Source organism: Megascapheus bottae, chromosome 6 (assembly GCF_031878675.1).
Source record: "Megascapheus bottae isolate mThoBot1 chromosome 6, mThoBot2.hap1, whole genome shotgun sequence".
NCBI classification, from domain to species: Eukaryota; Metazoa; Chordata; class Mammalia; order Rodentia; family Geomyidae; genus Megascapheus; species Megascapheus bottae.
In genome coordinates, this window is record NC_143514.1 from 28,074,582 (window position 1) to 28,094,882 (window position 20,301).

Consider the following 20,301-nt stretch of genomic DNA (forward strand, 5'->3'; position numbering starts at 1 on the left):
TATTGTTCAAACATCTATGGTTAATCATAAACAAATGTAGTCTCAAATTATGACTCGAAAGTATACAAAGAATATAAGAGTACATGCAGTATAACAAAATGCCAAAATCTCAAAACAAAAATATGAGAAAAAGCAATCAGATCATGATCGAAATTATAAGGTGACAAAAAATGCTAAGTATTTTCCTGACCTCCCTTTAAGAAAGAAAACTGCACACATTCTTACTATTTACAATCTTGGAATTGAACATAGTAAGGCACAAAAATTATAAAAATATGGTTTTACTTCTTTCATTTATCTTAAGAGTAAATACAGTTGCTATGATCTATTTCAAGACATAATAAAGTCTGATAAGAATTACAGTTTTGTAGGTTAGAATACTCTAGGTAAGATTTTGATTTTGCTTTCTCCCTTTACTGCTTTCTTTTAAAACACAATTGTGGCGCTCAAAACTAGAGATAGAAAAGAAATTAAAAACATATTTGATAGAATCTATAGTTCACGATGGATATGTTAACTCAAATGAAAAAAACTGTTTACAAATCAACTAGTATTTGACAATTTGACTCTGTTTAGATGTATACTTTGTGTTTTTTTTCTGGGTTAAACTTCTTCTGTCTATTTTTGACTTTAAGATGCATTTAAAAATCACAACATCATTTGAAATATGGTGTAAAAATCAATGTTAATAAATTCTTTTAAAAATTAATATTTTAATACCATCAAAAAATCACGACAGACCCAAAACTTTCCCCAATTTATCATTGAAAAGTTAGTAAAGTACAAAGTACTTTTAATTACTGTAGCTTAAAGTACATTCCACTGTGGCCACATTTTTGCCCCTTTGTTGTATTTTGTTTCAGTAAATCCTCCCTACCCCCAATAAACTGAGTTTAAATATAATATTTTGGGAGTAGGATGAAGATTACGCATTAGTGAAAAAGGAAAAACACAGTTTCATATATAAAATTTTCCTAAACCTGATAGGTATGTGTAGTAAGTATGTGTAGTAATGTGATTACTTTTGGAGAGACTACAAGTAAATACAGGTTATTAGGATCGTGTTAGGTATGCAGGTTAAATTATCACTTCGTATGCTCTAACATATAAGGTTGATACATTTTAAATTGCAGCAATTGATTCAGGGACGAAATCATATATTAACTCTGATCTGTATGTTCATTTGCACAGAAAGTGCAGGTATAAACATGTGTTTATCTCTCAGTAGCAGATCCAGAGGAGAGAAAACAAATTCTTATCCATAACTGAAAAGAGTAAAAATCACCACATGGGGAAATTCCTTCTTTTTCACTAACTCTTTTAACAATCCCCAGATAAAATTTATATAAATTCTTTTGGAAATAATATTGGTGGATGAAAGCCCATACTATTTAATGATGACAGAGCTATAAGCACCGCCCATATAATTAAACATGAGAATTCAGAGTATTTTTTTTTATTGTTTTCTACTTAAGGTGCCACAGAGAAAAGAAGTGCACAGTTTGCTTTATGGTCATCAACCTGCTCAATTGAATCACATCCGTCTGAGCTTAGCAGCTTAAAATTCATTCCACAGCTTGCAGTGCTGACATGGATATGATAAGACAGAAGAACAGAAACACCACTCTGAAGTAACATAGCTGAACTGCATATGTTCTGACCCTTTTTGTCCTCCCTGGAGCTTTTGTTACCTGGCAAATGCAACTCTAAAGCTGTACTTGTATCTGCAGATCTTTGCTGTTAGCCAAGCAGAAAAGTAGTTCTCCTTGGGACTAGCAGCCAGAGAGGTGTTCTCTGAAGAAGACTTCTAAATGAGTGTGTGGCTGAACTCTTACTGAACTGAATTCATTATTAATGATGCAGATGGAGCTGTCCAAATGATAAGAACAGCTCCTGACGTGTCATGATCCAAGCTTTCATTAAACCATTTCAGGCATACTAATGGTTTCCCACTGCTCATTACTTACCAGCACTTTTCTCATAGATATAATAACTCTAGTGCCTGTAGGCAAGACATACTACAGAAATGCAGAAGGAGGAAGTTTTATCTTACTTAGCATATTACTTTTCTCTCATAGAACATGACTATTAAAAATGCACACCTACTTAATACAGCTAAGTGAATGGTTTACATTTTAAAAGTCAGAAATACAAATATACTTTCTAGGAAAATGGACAGGTAATTGCTGTTTATGAATGCTTTTTTAAACGTATACAGTCTATATTATTACCATTGGTATCTGAACTAGTTCTGAAATGGCCAGTATCATGAGGGAATCTACTTTAGCAAATGTATTTTCAGTAAACCTATGTTGTATAATCATCTTTTCTCAACACAAGTAATGATATAATTTTGTAAGACATTGTTTGCATTCCTGTAACTACCCTGAGTCTTGCATTGTGTTAGAATGATTAGGAGACAAAGCAGTTGTAGAATTTCAAGATCTGTACTGTGCGGTACCTGCTACTTTTGTTCACTTGTTTAAGTTAGGAACAATATTATAAAGGGTCCTTCCCATCAACATAAAAGACAGTATAGGGTAGCATCTATGATAGGATAAGAGATAAACAAACAATAATAGCTCTCATTTTATCTGGGCAAAACAATAAAATGCCTCTTCTTTTCCAGTCAAAGCTATGTAATAAAATTCCTTTTCCCAAGTGATTTTCTTTAATGCTTTAAAGTCAGTACTTACCTTTAGAAATATAAGCTTCAGAACACCAAAAGTAAACATGTGATATTATTATATAGAAAACATCCCTAATGCTATTTTTTCTTTCTATTTTCAAAATATAAATATGTTTTGGTCAAAGAGCTAATGAGGAAGGGAAAAGAAAGCTCTGTCTTCAAAGATCATTTCATGTCACTGAATTCTAGATAGGTTCAAACTGTGTTAACATGCATAAAATAAGGGGGGAGAAAAAACTGGATCCATCATCAGACTGAGTAATTTTGATAGGACTTTAGCATCTCTAAGAACACTTGAAAGTAACTTAGTAGTTTGGTTTATACATCAGTCATCTCAAATTATCATTTGTCTTTTTAAAAATAGTGTAAAATAATTTTAATGACAACTAAAATGCATATAGTTCTTGTTTCCTTCAACTAAAAATTTTGATCAATTTGATGAAACACTAGGTAACATAAAATGGCCCCCAAAGCTTATGTATGTTGATCTTAAAAATGTTAAATCATAAAAATGATAAATTAGTATTTAAAGGGATTAAGAGGTAACATTTTACCTTATGTTTCCTTTTCAATGTTATAGAGATTCTCAATGTATTTGGTCATAACTTTAATTAGGAAGTTAAAAATACCTCATCTCAATAGCAAAAGGTACATTTTCTTAAAAATCCATTCTTACTTGGTATTATAAACCCAAGAAAAATAATTCCATGAGCTTAGAAATTATTTATTATTAACTACTTTAATGTAACCTCTGAAAACATGTATGCCCTCCAATAATTTAGGGTACAGACATTCATTTAAATGTATTATATTGCTATGTGGTAATTAAGATAAAAATTAAGGTAATGTTCATTTACTTCCCTAAAATACTCTTCTGAATTTATAACAGGGTTTATAAGTAAATACATTTTAGATTATGTTATGATATTATAACAAATTGAATTAGGGGCTGGAAATGGTATTTTCAGAGAGATGATTTTCAGAAATGTTTAATTAGAAAGTGCATCAACTTTCAATAATGGCATATTTAACACGTGCTACATATTTCTTTTTAACTAGATATATTTACAAATGTTTGAATGCATAAATAATAAATTAACTAAATTACTTTTGTTTGAGGAACACTGCTAGAGTTGCAGCTAAAAAGGAAGGTAAATTAATAAGAGTGTTTTACCAGAATAATGAAAGTAACAGGTCCAATGAAACTCCATATAAAATAGTTGTCCACACGAAGCCAGCAACTGTTACAAAAAAGCCAAGAATATCTATTACACAGCCTCACTGGATCCTCAATATCTCAGAACTTCAAAAACTTAACACACAAAACTATCTTCCAGTAGCTTTAAAAATTCCCTTATTGTGGGCATGAACAGTTCTCATAATTTTGAATTAGCTTTGAATTAATGGATAGTAATTCATTACTTTAAATCTGTAGCTTTTCATTTCAAATTTACTAGATGTTAAAAGCATATAAAATTCTGCTTATCAGGAGAAGCAATATATTCTGCCCCATCACTAAGACTTCTTGCTTTAATTCAGAAATATCTGAAATTTAATATTCAACTTTTCTCATCATCTTAAAAATCTACACGTAATCTTCAAAACATTGCATTCAGGTCTACCTATGAAAGCCACTCCAAGGTTTGCAGCAAAACAGAATGACAAAAATATAATACCTATCACGAGTGGATGAATACCAGGGAAAAAGAAAAACAAGACATAGAGCTCATACATTTTTACAGTAAATGATGCTTAAGCTTGTTAAGACAGATGTTACTAGTGGTTGATTTTTCACATAACTGAATCCTTGCTGAATGTCTGCTATTTGTCTTTCATCATCTGTACAGTTAAAAGGCTTCTTTACTCAAAAAAGAGATCTTTGTATAACTAATGTTTTCAAAGAAAAAAATAAACAGAACTTGTAGGCAAATTTAAGCGTCTGGCAAATAAAAATTTTAGTAACATGGATATTTCTCCTGTCACTTTAGGTAAATATCTATATTTTTATAAATGAAAGCTGATGAGTTATTTTAACCCTTTCAAACTGCCTGAAAAAATTTTATCCAAGTAAAAAATTTGGTAGAGAATGTGCTACTGTTACAACATACAAGGGGAGCTAGTTACAAGTTCAGCTGCACAAGGAGCTAATGAAGCATTAGCTTAAAACTGAGTAAACTTGTCAGATGCTTTAGGTTCACAGGAATATTTTACTTAATATCTTTCTAACACCAAAAAGTTATTTACTTTTTCAATTTGTTTCAGGTCAATCTTTTGTGTTAAGAAAGCCCATAATTTAGAATCTAACTCATTGAAGTACAAATCCTATGAACCTAGAAAATTACAAAAGACTTGATTGCAATTTGTGCACAATATGCCTATTCCTTTACCAGATGCTATTTTAATTTGTCAAGGACCCTCACTGGAAAGCTAACTGGCTTTAAAAATTATTCACTTTAAAAACACACAGGTCACTTGCAATTACTTACACCTTTAGTGTTCCATAGCTCTTATAGTCAATAGCAGCTGAAACTCCAACCACTGTGGCAGGAAACAAGTATCCGGCAACATAATAATACTTCTTCCTTGAATATTCACTTTCAAAAACCTCAACTAACATTAAATAGAGCTGTACACCTTCCAGGCACATCCAAGCAAAAGCCGCCAAAAAGAAAAAGTGGAGAAGTCCTGCAAATATTGGGCATGCAATCTATAAAGGGAAAGACCAAAAACATCAAAGGAAACTCATGAATACAAATAACTAGTTCCCACACCATAAAACACTGACAGAAATCACTACTCTTGATACAATAACATGATTATTTAATCTATTATTTCTTCAAACCGTGTTTTCTCATGAAAGGAAAACAAGTTAAAAAACACTGCTGGAAGTAGACTGTCAAGTGTTTCATCACTAAAGGCACTGCTGAATTTTAGTGAAATTAAATGGCAAATAAGAAAAACACATCATTCTCTTCTCATACAATCCATTATGAACTCTAAATATTCCATTTGTCATTGATTCGCTTCAAAAGTCTTTAGAACAAATGTCTGAAAATTGATTATGCTTTTTAATAACTGAATTTTAAAACTTTAACAACAAATACCATGGTTCTAATTATGTAGAATTTCCTTATCATCCAGGAACATTCTTATATTCATTCTAGTACAGAGATTGCAACACAGTGAGTTATTAACTAATTAACTTCGGTTTCTGACTCAAGACCTCAAGATAATGAATAAATGACTCTAAATAGGGAAAAAGGCTCACTGGTAAGAATAATTATGTAAACAAATCAGGGTTTTTAAAAATCTTTTCATTACACTATTCCTGACATTCTCCTATTCAAATTAGGTCTAAATAGCTATATGAAAAATTAATTTGTACTTTAATACACAAAGTGAGTTTACATTACTCAACTGAGTTTTAGAATTATTATAAATTGTCCTTCAATATTGTCTGGTCAAAGCAATAAGGTCAAATATTAAAAGCAACAGTCTATGTATATGCACAACTATTAAAATGATCAAAGGTATAAAGTTACAAGACTTAAAAGATACTTACCGTGTATTTTGTCTTATCAATGCCTATTAGAAAAATAAATTCAGCAATAAAAAGGTTGATACAAAGGTTCTTATGAATTGTGTTGCGGTCACTTTGTAGACCACGGAAAAAACAGAAGGTGAAGATGCAGATAGCCAGGCAAACAAGGGAAATGACAATTCCCACCCAAGTGATGACTGTGAGAAGCAATTCATGAACTCCGTCTTTATACTGAAAAATAAAGATGTGACAAATGTCAAGATTCAGAGATCACAGCAACCATAGAGATTCATTCATTCATTTCATTGTCACTATTTACTCTGAAGGATAACTGTCAGGTGAACTCAAACAGAGCTCATTAATAAAAAGAAATTTTAACCATCTAATAAAGTTCAAGATATAAGCTTTACTATATAAATAATGATCCAAGAGTCCTAGCAACTCAGGAGGCCAAGATTTAAGTGAAGCTATGGCTCAAGTGGTAAAAGCACTGCAAAAGCTCAGGAACAAGCACCTAGGCCAAGAGTTCAAGTCCAAGACTGGTAAAAAGAAGAAAGGAGAAAGGAGAGAGAGAGGGAACAGAGGAATAATAAAGAAGAAGGAAGGAGAAGGTGAAGGAAGAGGAAGAAGAGGAGAAACAGGAGGAGGAGGAGGAGGAGGAGGAGGGGGAGGGGAAGGGGAAGGGGAGGAAGGAGGAGGAAAAAATGACCATGAGGAGGAGGAGAAAAATGAGAACAAGAGAAGGAAAATGAGGATGAGGATGAGGAAAAGGAGGAGGAGGAGGAAGAGAAGAGGAAGGAAGAGGGGAAGGAGGAGGATGAGGGGAAGGAGGAGAAGGAGAAGAGTTATATGAACCAGAAAAGACTTTTTCATTACCTAGATAACAATGAAAGAGCACAAATATTTTAAAATAAAAATGAAAATCAATTTGGAATCAAGTAGAAATATTTGTACAAAAGTTGTACTAAAGTTGTGATTTAAAATAATTGATATTTTAATTATTTTTCAGAGTAATCTACAGGGCAACATTTATGTTTCATCTGCTTGTTGAGTTTTTATGGGCTTACATACTAAGAGACAAGTAAGCAATAAACCTGAGAGATTTCACAACACACATATTACTTACATATAAATACTACAAGTTACTGATATAGATAAACAGGTAGTAGATAGATGGTAGGCAGGTAAGTATGTTGGTAGGTGTGTGATAGATAGACAAGTAATTTCACACTTTTGGAAGCAATCAATTGATTCAGCCTACCATATGTTATGCAAGCTCCTTACCACTAAGTTATATCCCAGCCCCATTCTACACTTCATGAAATATAGTTTATCCTTTATTTTCTCTTAATTCTAAAAATTAAGACTAAGTAAGAAAACCTCCAGGCAGTCATTCTAGCTTTTCAAAATCTGTGGCCCTATACACCATGTGAAAAGTACTTAGGAAACTTGAAGTGTAAAATAAGATTCCAACATTTGAGATGGAGTCTTTGTCTCTTTTGTGTGACCTACTGCCATTCATTTTATACATTCTTGATTACCTCTAACAAATTCCTAGCAAAAGAAAGAAATGTTAGAGTAGGTATGTCAACTGACAAGCAAGCATGTGACTTCAAACAAAAACAGTAATATAGTGCCTGGAGTTCTTAAAACATATACAAGCTGAAATCCACATTACTGTTTCCTTTTTAGTTTTGATAAGCACCCGAAGACAGACTATTATACAAGCTCCTTTGAATCTCTCAGGTTTTGCTCTGCTACTAATTAGAAGTGTAAAAATACTTACTGCAGTTTCCCTGTGGGCCATGAGGATGGCAAAATTGGTTAGGTGGCTGCATGCACATGTTGTACGTGTTTTATTAGTGTCAACCAGCTTGCAGCCCTGTGTAGACCAATATCCCATCATAGTTCTCTCTGAGTAGTTCCAGAAGGAACAGTTTGCATTGAAATAATTGTCAGGCTGGGAAATCAAATGACAAGATAAAATTAGGATTTTACATTCTAAGATGCCAGCAGCAATTGTCTAATATGTGTAAAAAGTAATTGAGATTAAAGTTTGCATGTTTCGGACTATAAAGTTTTTCATCAGCAAAATTGTGAACTCCTGTTATATATGGGAGATATCTCACTTAAAAGGGGCTTTATAGTATGACATACTTTCAAGTGTACTTTAAATTGCCAAAGACTCATTTTATGCAATTACAATTCCCATACTATGATTTTACATATTGATGCACATTACATCTCCCCCTCCCCACCCCTGCCACTTTCTGAGAAGATTAGAGCCATAAATTTGTTCTGAGAAAATTCTATAAGGACCAAATGTCTTTAAAAATATTCAGTTTTCAATGGGCCCATTTTATGGGTATTTCTAAGTGACACAATAGCAGCCCTTTGAAACACACAGTTACTAGATCAAGGCTCTCATAAATAAACTCAGTGAAGTAGACACAACACAAAGACCGTTAACTACACAAGTTTATTTCTGTCAACTCTGGAAATCTAACTGGCTATTTAAGTTGGCACAGCACAGGAATTCCATCTCCGCATTTCTTAAAACACAATACCTGAGAACCACGGTGGCACAATATAATCAGAACTGCTAAGTTAATTAAAAAATAACTTGCCATACCAAAAATGCTGAGTTTAAGAGTTAATACTCAACTATCCTGCAGCTAAGGTAGGAGTTAATTTTCATTTGAAAACAAATTAGAGTCATTTACATTTTCCTGTTGATTACTGAATTAGCTTTCATTAAGAATACACTTAAAGTTCTAATAACCACTGAACCAGGCTCATTTAATTTTATGTTCACAGACTTAACTAAACTTGTGTCTCTGACCTAGTCTAACATTTAAAATTCAAATCGTAAGGTCTTTTCTCCTGCCCTTCTTTTCAGTGTTCCTCTCTGCATCCCAGCATGTCAGTTGTGTTTTTCTTCCCCTCTGGTTTTATAACCTTCCACAATTTCGTTAGCATACATTAACTCACATCAATATGTGGCAGGGTAAAAAGCACAGGATCAGTCAGGTATACTCGGCTGGACTCTTTATTGATGGAAACTGAAATGACGTGAGAATTCACTGCAATGGTGCTATTACGACCGATAAAGTCAGCGCCTAGTTTTATAGTTGCATTTTCTGTGCTAAGGAACTGTCCCAGACTTCGGTATATGATAAAGACCAACTTTGCAAGCCCTACAAAGGCAAAAATAGTCATATGACTCACAGGAAATATACTTATGAATAAAATAAGATGCAAAATTTGGGGAGGGAGTCCTCACAGAATCTTTATTTGGAAGTTTATTAGGAAAGAGTAAGGCATTATTTTAAATATGCTTTTTTGATATATTTTCATTGTAATTAATAGAAGGGTTACATTATATTCACCAGATAGAAGGTGCATTACTTCATAAACATTGATACCCTTTCTCCCTTCCCCCACCCCCACCTCTCTTCTTGTTATCCCCCCTTCCTTATCCTATTTCAAATAACCAAATAAACATATATACAATATATTAGATAACAAGGTAAAATACAGTAACAGTATGAGATAACCAAGGGACAGCAAAAGAGATGAGAGATAACATAGTACATTAAGAACAACAACAAATGCTATCAATTTTGTTATATTTAGTGTCAAATATGTAGCTGATCAGAATAAGGGAAAGTAGGGGGGGAGAGAAAAATAAGAAATAAGGACAAAGTATCAATTTTTACAAGGCTGTTCCATCTTACCATTCCTGCTGTTCTGCTTGACAGTATTTGCTGAGAGCTGGATGGAGCTGCCTGCTCCCTTGATGCCCAGAGGAAATTTAAAGTCTTGGACCTGCCCTTCAGTACTGAGAACTGCAACTTCCAGAACTGCAGGAGAGAAAGGATAAAGGCAGATGAGAAGCAAGGGTTTGACATTAAACCACAGTTTATTTACAAAACTCCATTGTGTTAGATTTCAAAGTAATTATGAATAAAATCTAAAATCTAAAAGTTTTTAAACTTGATTTCTTTAAAACAATCTTGCATAATCATTGCAACATTTTTCTTCATATTTTGATATCTTTTGTCATGAACTGAGAACTATCTCAAATCTTTAAATATTAATTGATATTTTAATCCACTAAATTCCAGGGCTTTAAAATAAAAAAACATTGTATTTAAACCATAAAACTTAAAATATATAAAATTATATGTTATGGGTTCTTTACTATATTTTCAATTAATAAGTTTCCAGTGATACAATCAAGTGTAAACTTGCATTCCTTATTTACACACATAACATCTATTCCTATGTATGGCATATTCAAACTGACTAGCAAATCTGAAAAGCACATAAGGAAAGTAATCCATCACTTAAAAATAGTAACAAGTAATGAACAAGTAATGGGTCAATGATGCCAAGGCTGTTTAATTTTCCTTCAAAACTAATTTAGTAGAAACTATAACCTTTATTTTTTTATTTTCCACAGTTTGTTTTGTAAAATACATATGGATTTAGCTATATATATATATATATATATATGAAAACATTAATGCTCAGTAATTCCTAGAATTCAATCATGTAACTAAAATACATCAGCTGCAGAATATGAAGTTGAGATATACATTTTACTGGTTCTTCTGTAGAAAGAGTAAAGAAAAATTTTTTTAAAAAGGTTGGTTTTGGTGTGTTATCTCTGCTTGCGGCCTCTTAGCGTCACCAGCTACGGGTGCATGGAGGTACGATTCCGAACTCGTAATAAAGGACCCTTGCCTCTTTGTTTTGGGGGAAAAAAAAAAAGGTTGGTTTTTAAAAAGAAATCTATCTAAAATCTGCAGCAAACAATGGCTAAGGATTTCTTTTGTTTTTGTGCTGGCTTTGATCTTCTGATTGTCCTTTAGCAGTGTGAGAATGTAGAAATTATAGTCCTGAACCACCATTGCTTCGAAAGTTAGAATGATCCTTATTTGTGTTTTCTTGTTGTTATTTACCACCGTACCAAAGGATACCACTTAATATAATAACTCAAGAAAAGAAATGGCATGAAGCCAGAAAAGAAACAAATCATAGTAAACATAATTAGCTGCATATAATCATAAAAAACTAATCCTTGGCAAGAATTTATACTTTGGTAAATTAGCTTGTAAATCTACTATTTATAAGATACGAAACAATGTAGGTTTTCCAGAAATAAAACTACAGTGTTTTTTTCTCTGCAGAGTACATGACATTAATAGAAAATTTTTATTAGAATATATAAGAACAAACATAATTAGTAATAGTCTTATCTAAACCTCCACCTATCAATCTAGTACTTCTTTCAAAACCAACATACAAATGAAGACAAATTTCAACAAGAGCTCCAAGATGTACTTCGTGTTTAGAACTTTATGAATTGATTTTTAAAATTCGTTTGGAAGACAAGTACCAACAGCAGCCAAGGTAATTCCTTAAGGAGTAATGTTGAAAGCCTCAAGGGATACACAACAATTCAAAGTTTTAGACCCTGCTAACATGTTAACATGTGTAGAAACTTGACATATGACATAGATATCATTAAAAATCTTTTGGGAAAGAAATATTGTCCACTAAAAAAAAGAATAATTGCTTACATAAAAAATTCAAATTAGTTATGTCTCTCATAATATCTCAATCACAAGTAAAGTTCAGAATGACTGAAGACAACTGTGAGAATTTATTGTTCAGTAAGCACCACGATATAGGAGGCAGAAATCAAGACATTCAAGACTAGGAGAAGAACTCAAGTCTAAAGTTTGGTGCTACTCTGGGCAACACTGTGAAACCCCATTTCAAACACACACACACACACACACACACACACACACACACACACACACACACACACTTCAAGTGCTAGAAAATAAATTAAGGCTGAGAATTACTCAATTTTTAATTTGATTTGTCACAGAGAATGATCTTCATCAACTTACCTGTCCACGGTATCTATAATTATTTTTTAATTGATGTGTAATGGTAAAATACCACACTGTGGTTCACAGGTGTTTGTTTATACTCATCTGTATGATTTTTGTGTGCTTGAAATTATAAGATTTCCGTGAGGCATTATACATGGTTGTAGGAGAGCCATTCAAAATCTCACTCAGAGACAATTCTACAGTAATATTTTAATAAATAACTCTACCCTATTTTATTTTTCAAATTCATCAGAGTACTTGCTGCAAAGCAAAGAACTAAGAAGATGAGAACACGGAGGGCCACTCAGGAAAACTATGCACTGTCTGCCAGGAGAGTTGCTCTACAGGCCTATATCCCACCAATAACAATACAGAGTAGAAAAGGAGATGGAGGAGGCAGAGTCAAGTCACACTCAATGGTTGTTCAGCAGGATGAAATAGTAAACCTCAGTCACTGTGAATGACTGTGATGTTTTATTACAATGTAACTGTGTCTATACAAAGTAACTTCTGACCAATAACCCTATATGAAAATAAATCAAAAGCAATTTTATGATGACCAGGTCACGTTACATAGCACACACCTTAAACCTCTAAATAACCTTAATGTCACCAGTAATGACAACAAACATGAACTGTCTTATGATATGGCACAAAAGAAATTTTATGGGGAAGAAAAAAAATGTGAAACCTAAACTGATGAAGTCTCTTATAATTACATATATAGAATTATTAAATACTGTTGTTTGATTCGCCAGAGATAAATCAAGAATGTTGGAAATTCTAAACAAACACATCACCCACATAATTTATTCAATAAAATTAGGTCTCAAAAGAAAGGATATTGTCTCATTGTTAAGATATTCAGTCAACATATTAGTACATACAATGTAAAAATATATGCACATCATACTGAAAAAAATCAACTATTAGAAATGTACAGAAACCAAACATATCTACATTTTCTTTTTTTTTTAAGACTCCTTTTCATTAAATTTTAAGTGTGATTAGAGTACGGTAAACATATAAAAGACAAAAGTGGAGCTGGGGCTCAAATGGTAGAGTGTTAGCATTAAGCAAAAATGCTTAGGGTTAGAACCTAAACTTTTGAGTTCAAGGTCTATGACTGACTGACACAAAACCAAAACTAAAACAAAACAGAAAGTACCTTTGTGATCTTAAAAAGAAGATAAACAACACAAGTAAAACTGAACAAAGAAATGAGCTAATTAGCCATCAAAACTAGGTCCACAGAAAATAAACATACGAAAGATTTATTTAGCAAAGTGTGTGTGTGTGTGTGTGTGTGTGTGTGTGTGTGTGTGTGTGTGTGTGTGTGTATGCATGTCTGTGTCTATGCTGGAGCTCAGGCTAAAACTCTGGCTTCTTGCATTCACTTGGCTTGTTTGCTGAAGGCTGGCACTCCTACTTGAGCCACATTTCCTGTTCCAGCTTTTGCTAATTAGAGATAACTGGAGAATTTGAACTATGATTCTCAGATCTCAGTGGTGCTTGACTGGTTAGTATCTTAGCAATCACAGAAATGAAAAGTAAACCCACAATGAGATGCCACTAAAGAACCAATAAAATGGCTAAAAAGGAAAACTACTAATGTTCAAAGAGATCTAAAGCAAGAGGAATTCTCACAATGTGGTTATTGTTGGAGACACACACACACACATACGCAATGTGTTCCTACACTGGAATAATATCAATGCAAAGGAGTGAAGTACTGACATGTACATCTATCTAATATAATGAGTGATTGTAGTCCTTAATATACTATGTTATCTCTCATCTCTTTTGCTGTCCCTTGGTTATCTCATATTGTTACAGTATTTCACTTTATCTGACATATTGTATATATACTTATTTAGTTACTTGAAATAGGATAGGGAGGGGGGAGGAAAACAAGATAAAGGGTGGAGGTGGAGGGATGGAAATGGGGACCAAGACATGAGAAAGGGTATCAATGTTTGTGAAGTAATGCACCTTCTATCTGGTGAATATAATGTAACTCTTCTATTAATTACAATAAAAATATATGGAAAAAATAAATAGAATGTTCTGCTAAACAGAGGCAAGACCAAAAAAATGTGCCTACTGCATGATTCCTTTCAATCTAGAAAGAAATCCTATAGAAATAATAGAAAAGTACACATCAGTGATTTTTCTGGGGTTGAGGGTAGGATGCAACATGATTTCCCAAGTCACAAAACTGTTACTATGCTGATGATTAATTCTATGGGCGTTCATTTACCCAAAATTCATCTGTTAGCTTAAGGTGGAAACCCTCATAATCTATACCTCAAAGCTGATTGTGAGAGGTACCACGATTGGATACAATTTTATCACATTTATGGTGCCAATTATTATGAGAGAAACGACTCTATGAAATTAGACTAAAACTTTAAAGAGAAATCATTAAGGAAGAAAAGCAAATTGTTCTAATAATTTAAGATATTGCAACCATGCCCTAAATTAAGATTAAGAGCTTCACAATGAAGACATACATAATAGATATTAGGTTATTTTAGCACTCCAAGTTTGGGGAAAACATGAGGATTTTTCATAAGTAATGAATTATTTTTGTCATAAAATTGTTAATACCATGAAAACAAAAAAGCCTAACTATATTAGAATATTCATGATACATTCATATTGCTATTCCTTGGGTAGTTAGAACAAAGTTAATTACAGGTATTATTTTAGAATTGCTGTAAAATGGATACTATGGTCTAGAAGACCTGAGATTATTTATACACATATCTATATCCATAGCCACATGATATATATTAACATATTATCATATGATAGATAGATAGATAAATAGATAGATAGATAAGATAGATAGATAGATAGATAAACAATCTCATCCATAAAGAACCAGTGAGTTCTTCATATGGAAGAGCGGGAGTACAGAAGTTAATCTATCCCACTGGATGGGATGGTCTTGCATAGTTGTCAGAGCACAAGAGGGAGTTTGGTTTTGTTTGTTTGTTTGTTTGAAAGTTGAACACTATTGACAAGCTCTAGAAAGCAGATTGAGGTTATAATGCAACCTGTAAAATAACTGTCATGATGTATTCACTAAACTGGATGATAAAGTCTACACCTGCATCCTCACTGGTAAACAGATGAGAAGCACTGTGCAACAAATAATATGAAAATTATATAAAAACAGCAATCAAATTAGCATCAAGAACAATGGGAGCTTCAGGCAGGGGGATTATATTCACTTTTTATCAACAAGAAAACTATGTTGAAAATGTTTTCATCATGACTAAGTCAACTTGAAGCCTACTCAAAACTAATGATTTAAATATTTCATTTCATTCCTTATTGAAGCAAAACAAACAGGTTGGGAATTTACATCCAGGCATCATAGTTTGATTATGTCCAGTTTATACATGCTTTTATATGAATTCTTAGGACATGGGAAGCACAATTAGGTGATTAGAAGACTTCATTCAGTATCCATGAGAGACTCTTTATCTCCAATTAATCACCAAAAAGCCAAAGTAGAGCTCTTGCTCAAGTGGTAGAATGCTAGCCTGTAGTAAAAAGGCTCAGGGATAGTGCTCAGGCCAAAAGATTAAGCGCCAGGACTAGCACACACACACACACGCACACACACACACACACACAGAACAAGGGGTGGGGGGATTTGGAGTGATTTTACTAACTATGGGATATGGATTCTATGAAAGAGGTACTTCACTAATCATGATTTTACCTGAAGAAAATCGTGTTTAAGATAAACATTACTATCAAGTTCTCTGAGCTGAAATATTTGACTAGGAGAACATATTTCATAATATAATTTAACATTAGAAAGGCATTACATACAATGGAGAAGAATTTGCCATCCCTCCATAGCAGGCAGTTTTATTACTTCAGCAATCCATATTCTGGCATTTAAGCACTTTTATGCTTTTTTTCCTTAATGATTTTTCAATTGGAACACACACGTATGACCATAAAAGCACCTTTAGAAAGATATGGGGCAGATTTTGACTTCTGCATTAATTTTATTAAGTGGGATCAATATTTCTTTAGCTAGCAGACAAAAATAATTTAACAAAATTGAAGTTTGGCACAAGGAAATAACAGATTCAGCATAGAAACACTATTCTCTTAACTATCTGCCTTCTAAATAAAAATTAAATCTGACAACACATTCACTTACCAATATTTTCAGTGGGCATAGACACTCTGGTTGGTTCTAAGAGATTGTCAGCTAGGACAAAAGCTCCTTCTTCCAATGTATCCAGTAACATTGTTGCAGTATGCGCTTGCTCTGAAGAATTCATATGTTTCCAGGAGTCCAGAACTTCTGGTCTCAGAAGGTTGTCCACTGTGTCAACAATTGCCTACATCCATTACAAAATAATCATTAGTTCTGACTATTCCTAAAACCAAAGTGGTTTTTCAATGGCTGACTAGTGTCAACCGTGACATTTATTTGTCATGATGGAATAATGCCCAGAAAACATCTATCTGCCAAACTGGGAATAAACCTATGTGAAAATATGAACTAACCATTAGTATACAGCTATTTGATCATAAAAGGTATATGCAGAAAGGTGGCTCTTTTTCTGTTTATCAAGTCATATTTCAGTTGTTGAAAGAGAAATGTAACTAACAGTAGCAAGCTCTTAAGCTCTTAAATCTGAGACACTGAAGTGGCTACACCACTGAAGTGAACCTGTTTATATTTTCAAGACTTAGCTATTCTAAATAGAAAACACTGATGTCTCTGGACTAGAATAATACTAACACTTAAATTTTAGTCGCATTACTTTTTAAAATCTGATCTACAATAATAAATGCCTTCTAAATATTATGAAGTTATTATCATGTAAAAAAGTGATTTTAGCCGGGCATGGTGATTCATGCCTATAATCCTAGCTACTCAAGAGGCTGAGATCTGAGGATCAAGGTTCAAAGCCAGCCCAGGCACAAAAGGCACAAAAGGATCAGAGACTCTTATCTCCATTTAACCTCTAGAAAACTTTTGGGAAGTGGGGCTTGGCTCAAGGGTGGGGTGGTAGCCTTGAGCTGAAAAGCTCAGGGACACTGCCCAGGCCCAGAGGTAGAGTGGTAGCGTTGAGCTAAAGAGTGCAGGGACAGTGCCCAGGCCAAGTTCAAACCCCATGACCCTCTCACCTCCCCCCCCGAAAAAAAAGTGATTTTAATAGTTTATAAACTATCTGCAAACATCTTCACTCTTCTAAAATTCCTGTCCAGCTAAAACCAACAATGGAAACAAACAAACAAACAAACAAGAAAAGGCTGGTGAAGACACCTTAGTTAAAAAAGAATGGCCTTAAAATAAAGGAATCAAGATATCAAGCAAGTGTGTAAAGGCTATTTATTCCATTAATTTAAGAAAAACAGAAAGGCATAAAATGTTCAGAAATCCAAATGGCAAATCTGTATACATAAAATTTCATTTATCGCCACACCAAATAACACAGTAAAAAATAGACTGCTATCAGCTAATCAATTGTAGGCAGGTTCTTACGATGACATCACTATAGCTATATCCTGAGCATCCTTTCAATAGCTGGAAATCTGACAACACTACATTTATTTACTATTCCATTTGCCTACTCATGCTATGAAGCCTGTAGGCAAGTTGTTTTGACCTACTGGTAATCACGAAGAAGAATGTGTGTGTGTGTGTGTGTGTGTGTGTGTGTGTGTGTGTGTGTGTGTGTGTGTGTTAACAACAGTGGAAATAGTACTTTTAGATACTAGATACTATATTAAAATGAACAAGGGGAATGGGGAGTTGTTCGAGGTTACCATCAGTTTAAGATTAATTAGTTCACTCTATCTGTCTTCTTTGTGAGCCACCATGGCCTTCATGGCAGGTGGAAGATACTTCCAAATAGTAAGAGAGGCTCTTTACTCTGGCCATAGGAGATAGAACAGTGAAAATGTTGACACTACTATGCTACAGCCAATAGCTAGAGCAGAACACAAATTGGTCTGCAGAGGCCAGATTCATTAGTCACCAAAAAATATAGGCTAGAGCCTCTAATTTAAGTTACAAATGACTCCTTACTAAAACTTCCTTGTAGAAACTAAGTTTGTATGGTGTAAGTCAGCTTCTGATGGGTAATTTTGGAAGTCTGATTAGCCATATCTGAACTGAGAAGCTTATTTGAGATGTACAGAGTACAGAAAAATGACACCGGTCAGACATTAAGGTCACATTATAATTTATCAGATATAGGAGAAACAAAACCCTCTCTGATGGCCGGAAATTTTTTATTCAAACACTTCACCACTAGGATGAACATAATCACTATCCTAATCATAATCCTGAATTAGTCTTTTCCTGCCAAGGCAAAAAAAAAAAAGGGGGGGCTATTCTTTCCCACATTGAAATATATGTCCTGGGCAACATACCAATTATTACATTTCTGTACATTAACTAATGTCTTTAAAGGTGATCTGAAGGTTTCAATTTGAAAAATTCTACAGACTTCAGCAGTTACTTCTTGCCACCCATTAAATAAGCTAAAGAGGGACCGTCAGAACATTATCTCCTGAAAATATACTTTTCACACTGCCTTTTCTTGAAAATGTTCAAGTCCAACAATATCTTTTCCTAGATAGTGAGACACCACCCCCCCTCCTAGATCTCACCAACTAGAAGCAGTGAAGATACAGATTTGTTTGAAACTATCAAAGTACTCTAGTTTTGTCACCATAGAATGTATGAATTTGCTTTTCAAGATCTGAGTTCCCTTGAAAATGGCACCCAAAGGAAATTCTAAACTGCAAACAGATCACAACAAAACACAGTACAGTACTAGTATCTTGATCTGTCACAGAGATCTAGTATGACGTAACTGTACTGTGAGCCTTAGCATGTTTTCTAGTACTCTGATTTACAAGACAGAAACAGACACCACAGGAGTGCAAAACCTGAAGCCAAACCATGACTCTGCTCCTATAGTGTAATAAAACCAACAGGTAACATATACTGATATCACCATCCCATCATTTATAATCTATATATAATAATCCAGATCAATATCCCTTATTCTAGAAACTCCTAAGCTTTTCAGAACAAAGCCTATTTTACTTACAAAGAAAGCAGTGATTCATGCACATACATTATGACCACACAGTCTTTGATATGATAAACTGCCAATAATATATCATAGCTGTTTTATGTAAGTGATTGCTTAATCCAAAGATGATACAAGAAAACAAAGACAGTAATATGATTACTTCCAATTCAGAAGAAGATACTTCATTAAAATTTTTATACTTTGGATGAATGAGAAAAACAGCTGAAATTATTAAGATAAATGATTTGCTTATTCTAAAAGTAATATACCTGTGAAAAGCCAACATTTGTACAGCTGATATGGGGCACATTATATAATTATCAAAGACTGAAATACATTGGATCATGCAGCAAGATGATAAAGCGTGGCAGGTAGCTGAAGAAGGGAGAAAGCAGGGTGACAGCACAGGAGAGATACCTTAAGGTAAGCCCTGCATGTCTTCTCTCGTTTTTGGAGCTTTTAAGTAAAGAAAAGAAATCAGAGGTTAGATTATACCTGTTGAAATGAGGAAAGAAGAATCCTCAAAACTTAAGGTGATGTTTCAAGAGTTCCAAAGTAGCTCTCTGGATGTCTGTGTGTTTACATTGACTGCCAACACAGCTTCTCTTTTGTTGTACTTTATCAAGTATACTAACCCAAATCACATTAACACAGTGAATGAATGAATGAGTGAATAAATGAATGAGTAAAGAGAGAGACAAAAATAATACTGTGGGCTTTTTTTTTTTAAAGTCCACATCTCAGCTACAGATTTTTAGATTCAAATGAACCTAATTGAGCATGAAGTAATTGTCATATTTTTGTCATATTAGGTGAAATAACCTTCTCCCAAGTTGACATTGCTTCAGTGACAATTATTAGTGCCTATACATTTAACCATTTTGCTATTACCATAAGTGCTTCATGTATAAGAACACAAAGCTCATAAACTGCAATGTCTGATAATCTACTCTCCAAGTGAGACTGATGGATAAATAAGCTGCCAACTAAAATCTCCTGGGTAATTTGTATCATTTCTGGGGGTAGTGTGGGAGGCATCATCACTCCTTTCTCCACTTTTAATTCTTC

The 20,301-nt window shown here is 33.7% G+C and overlaps 1 protein-coding gene across 5 annotated transcripts in view; it reads right to left on the reverse strand.

The window, feature by feature from the left end:
- Adgrl2 (adhesion G protein-coupled receptor L2) overlaps nucleotides 1–20,301 on the reverse strand; it is a 184,415-nt gene that overhangs the window by 15,978 nt on the left and 148,136 nt on the right. For 3 of the 5 annotated variants that reach the window (XM_090334540.1, XM_090334541.1, XM_090334543.1), the window contains exons 9-16: nucleotides 19,651–19,689; nucleotides 16,332–16,515; nucleotides 9,968–10,093; nucleotides 9,222–9,427; nucleotides 8,017–8,190; nucleotides 6,252–6,461; nucleotides 5,176–5,396; nucleotides 3,864–3,930 (exon numbers count right to left, since the gene is read on the reverse strand). In XM_090334540.1, the coding sequence (XP_090190666.1) occupies nucleotides 3,864–3,930; nucleotides 5,176–5,396; nucleotides 6,252–6,461; nucleotides 8,017–8,190; nucleotides 9,222–9,427; nucleotides 9,968–10,093; nucleotides 16,332–16,515; nucleotides 19,651–19,689 (1,227 nt within the window). The remainder of the gene's footprint in view (nucleotides 1–3,863; nucleotides 3,931–5,175; nucleotides 5,397–6,251; nucleotides 6,462–8,016; nucleotides 8,191–9,221; nucleotides 9,428–9,967; nucleotides 10,094–16,331; nucleotides 16,516–19,650; nucleotides 19,690–20,301) is intronic. The other 2 variants (XM_090334542.1, XM_090334544.1) reach the window with 1 other exon arrangement.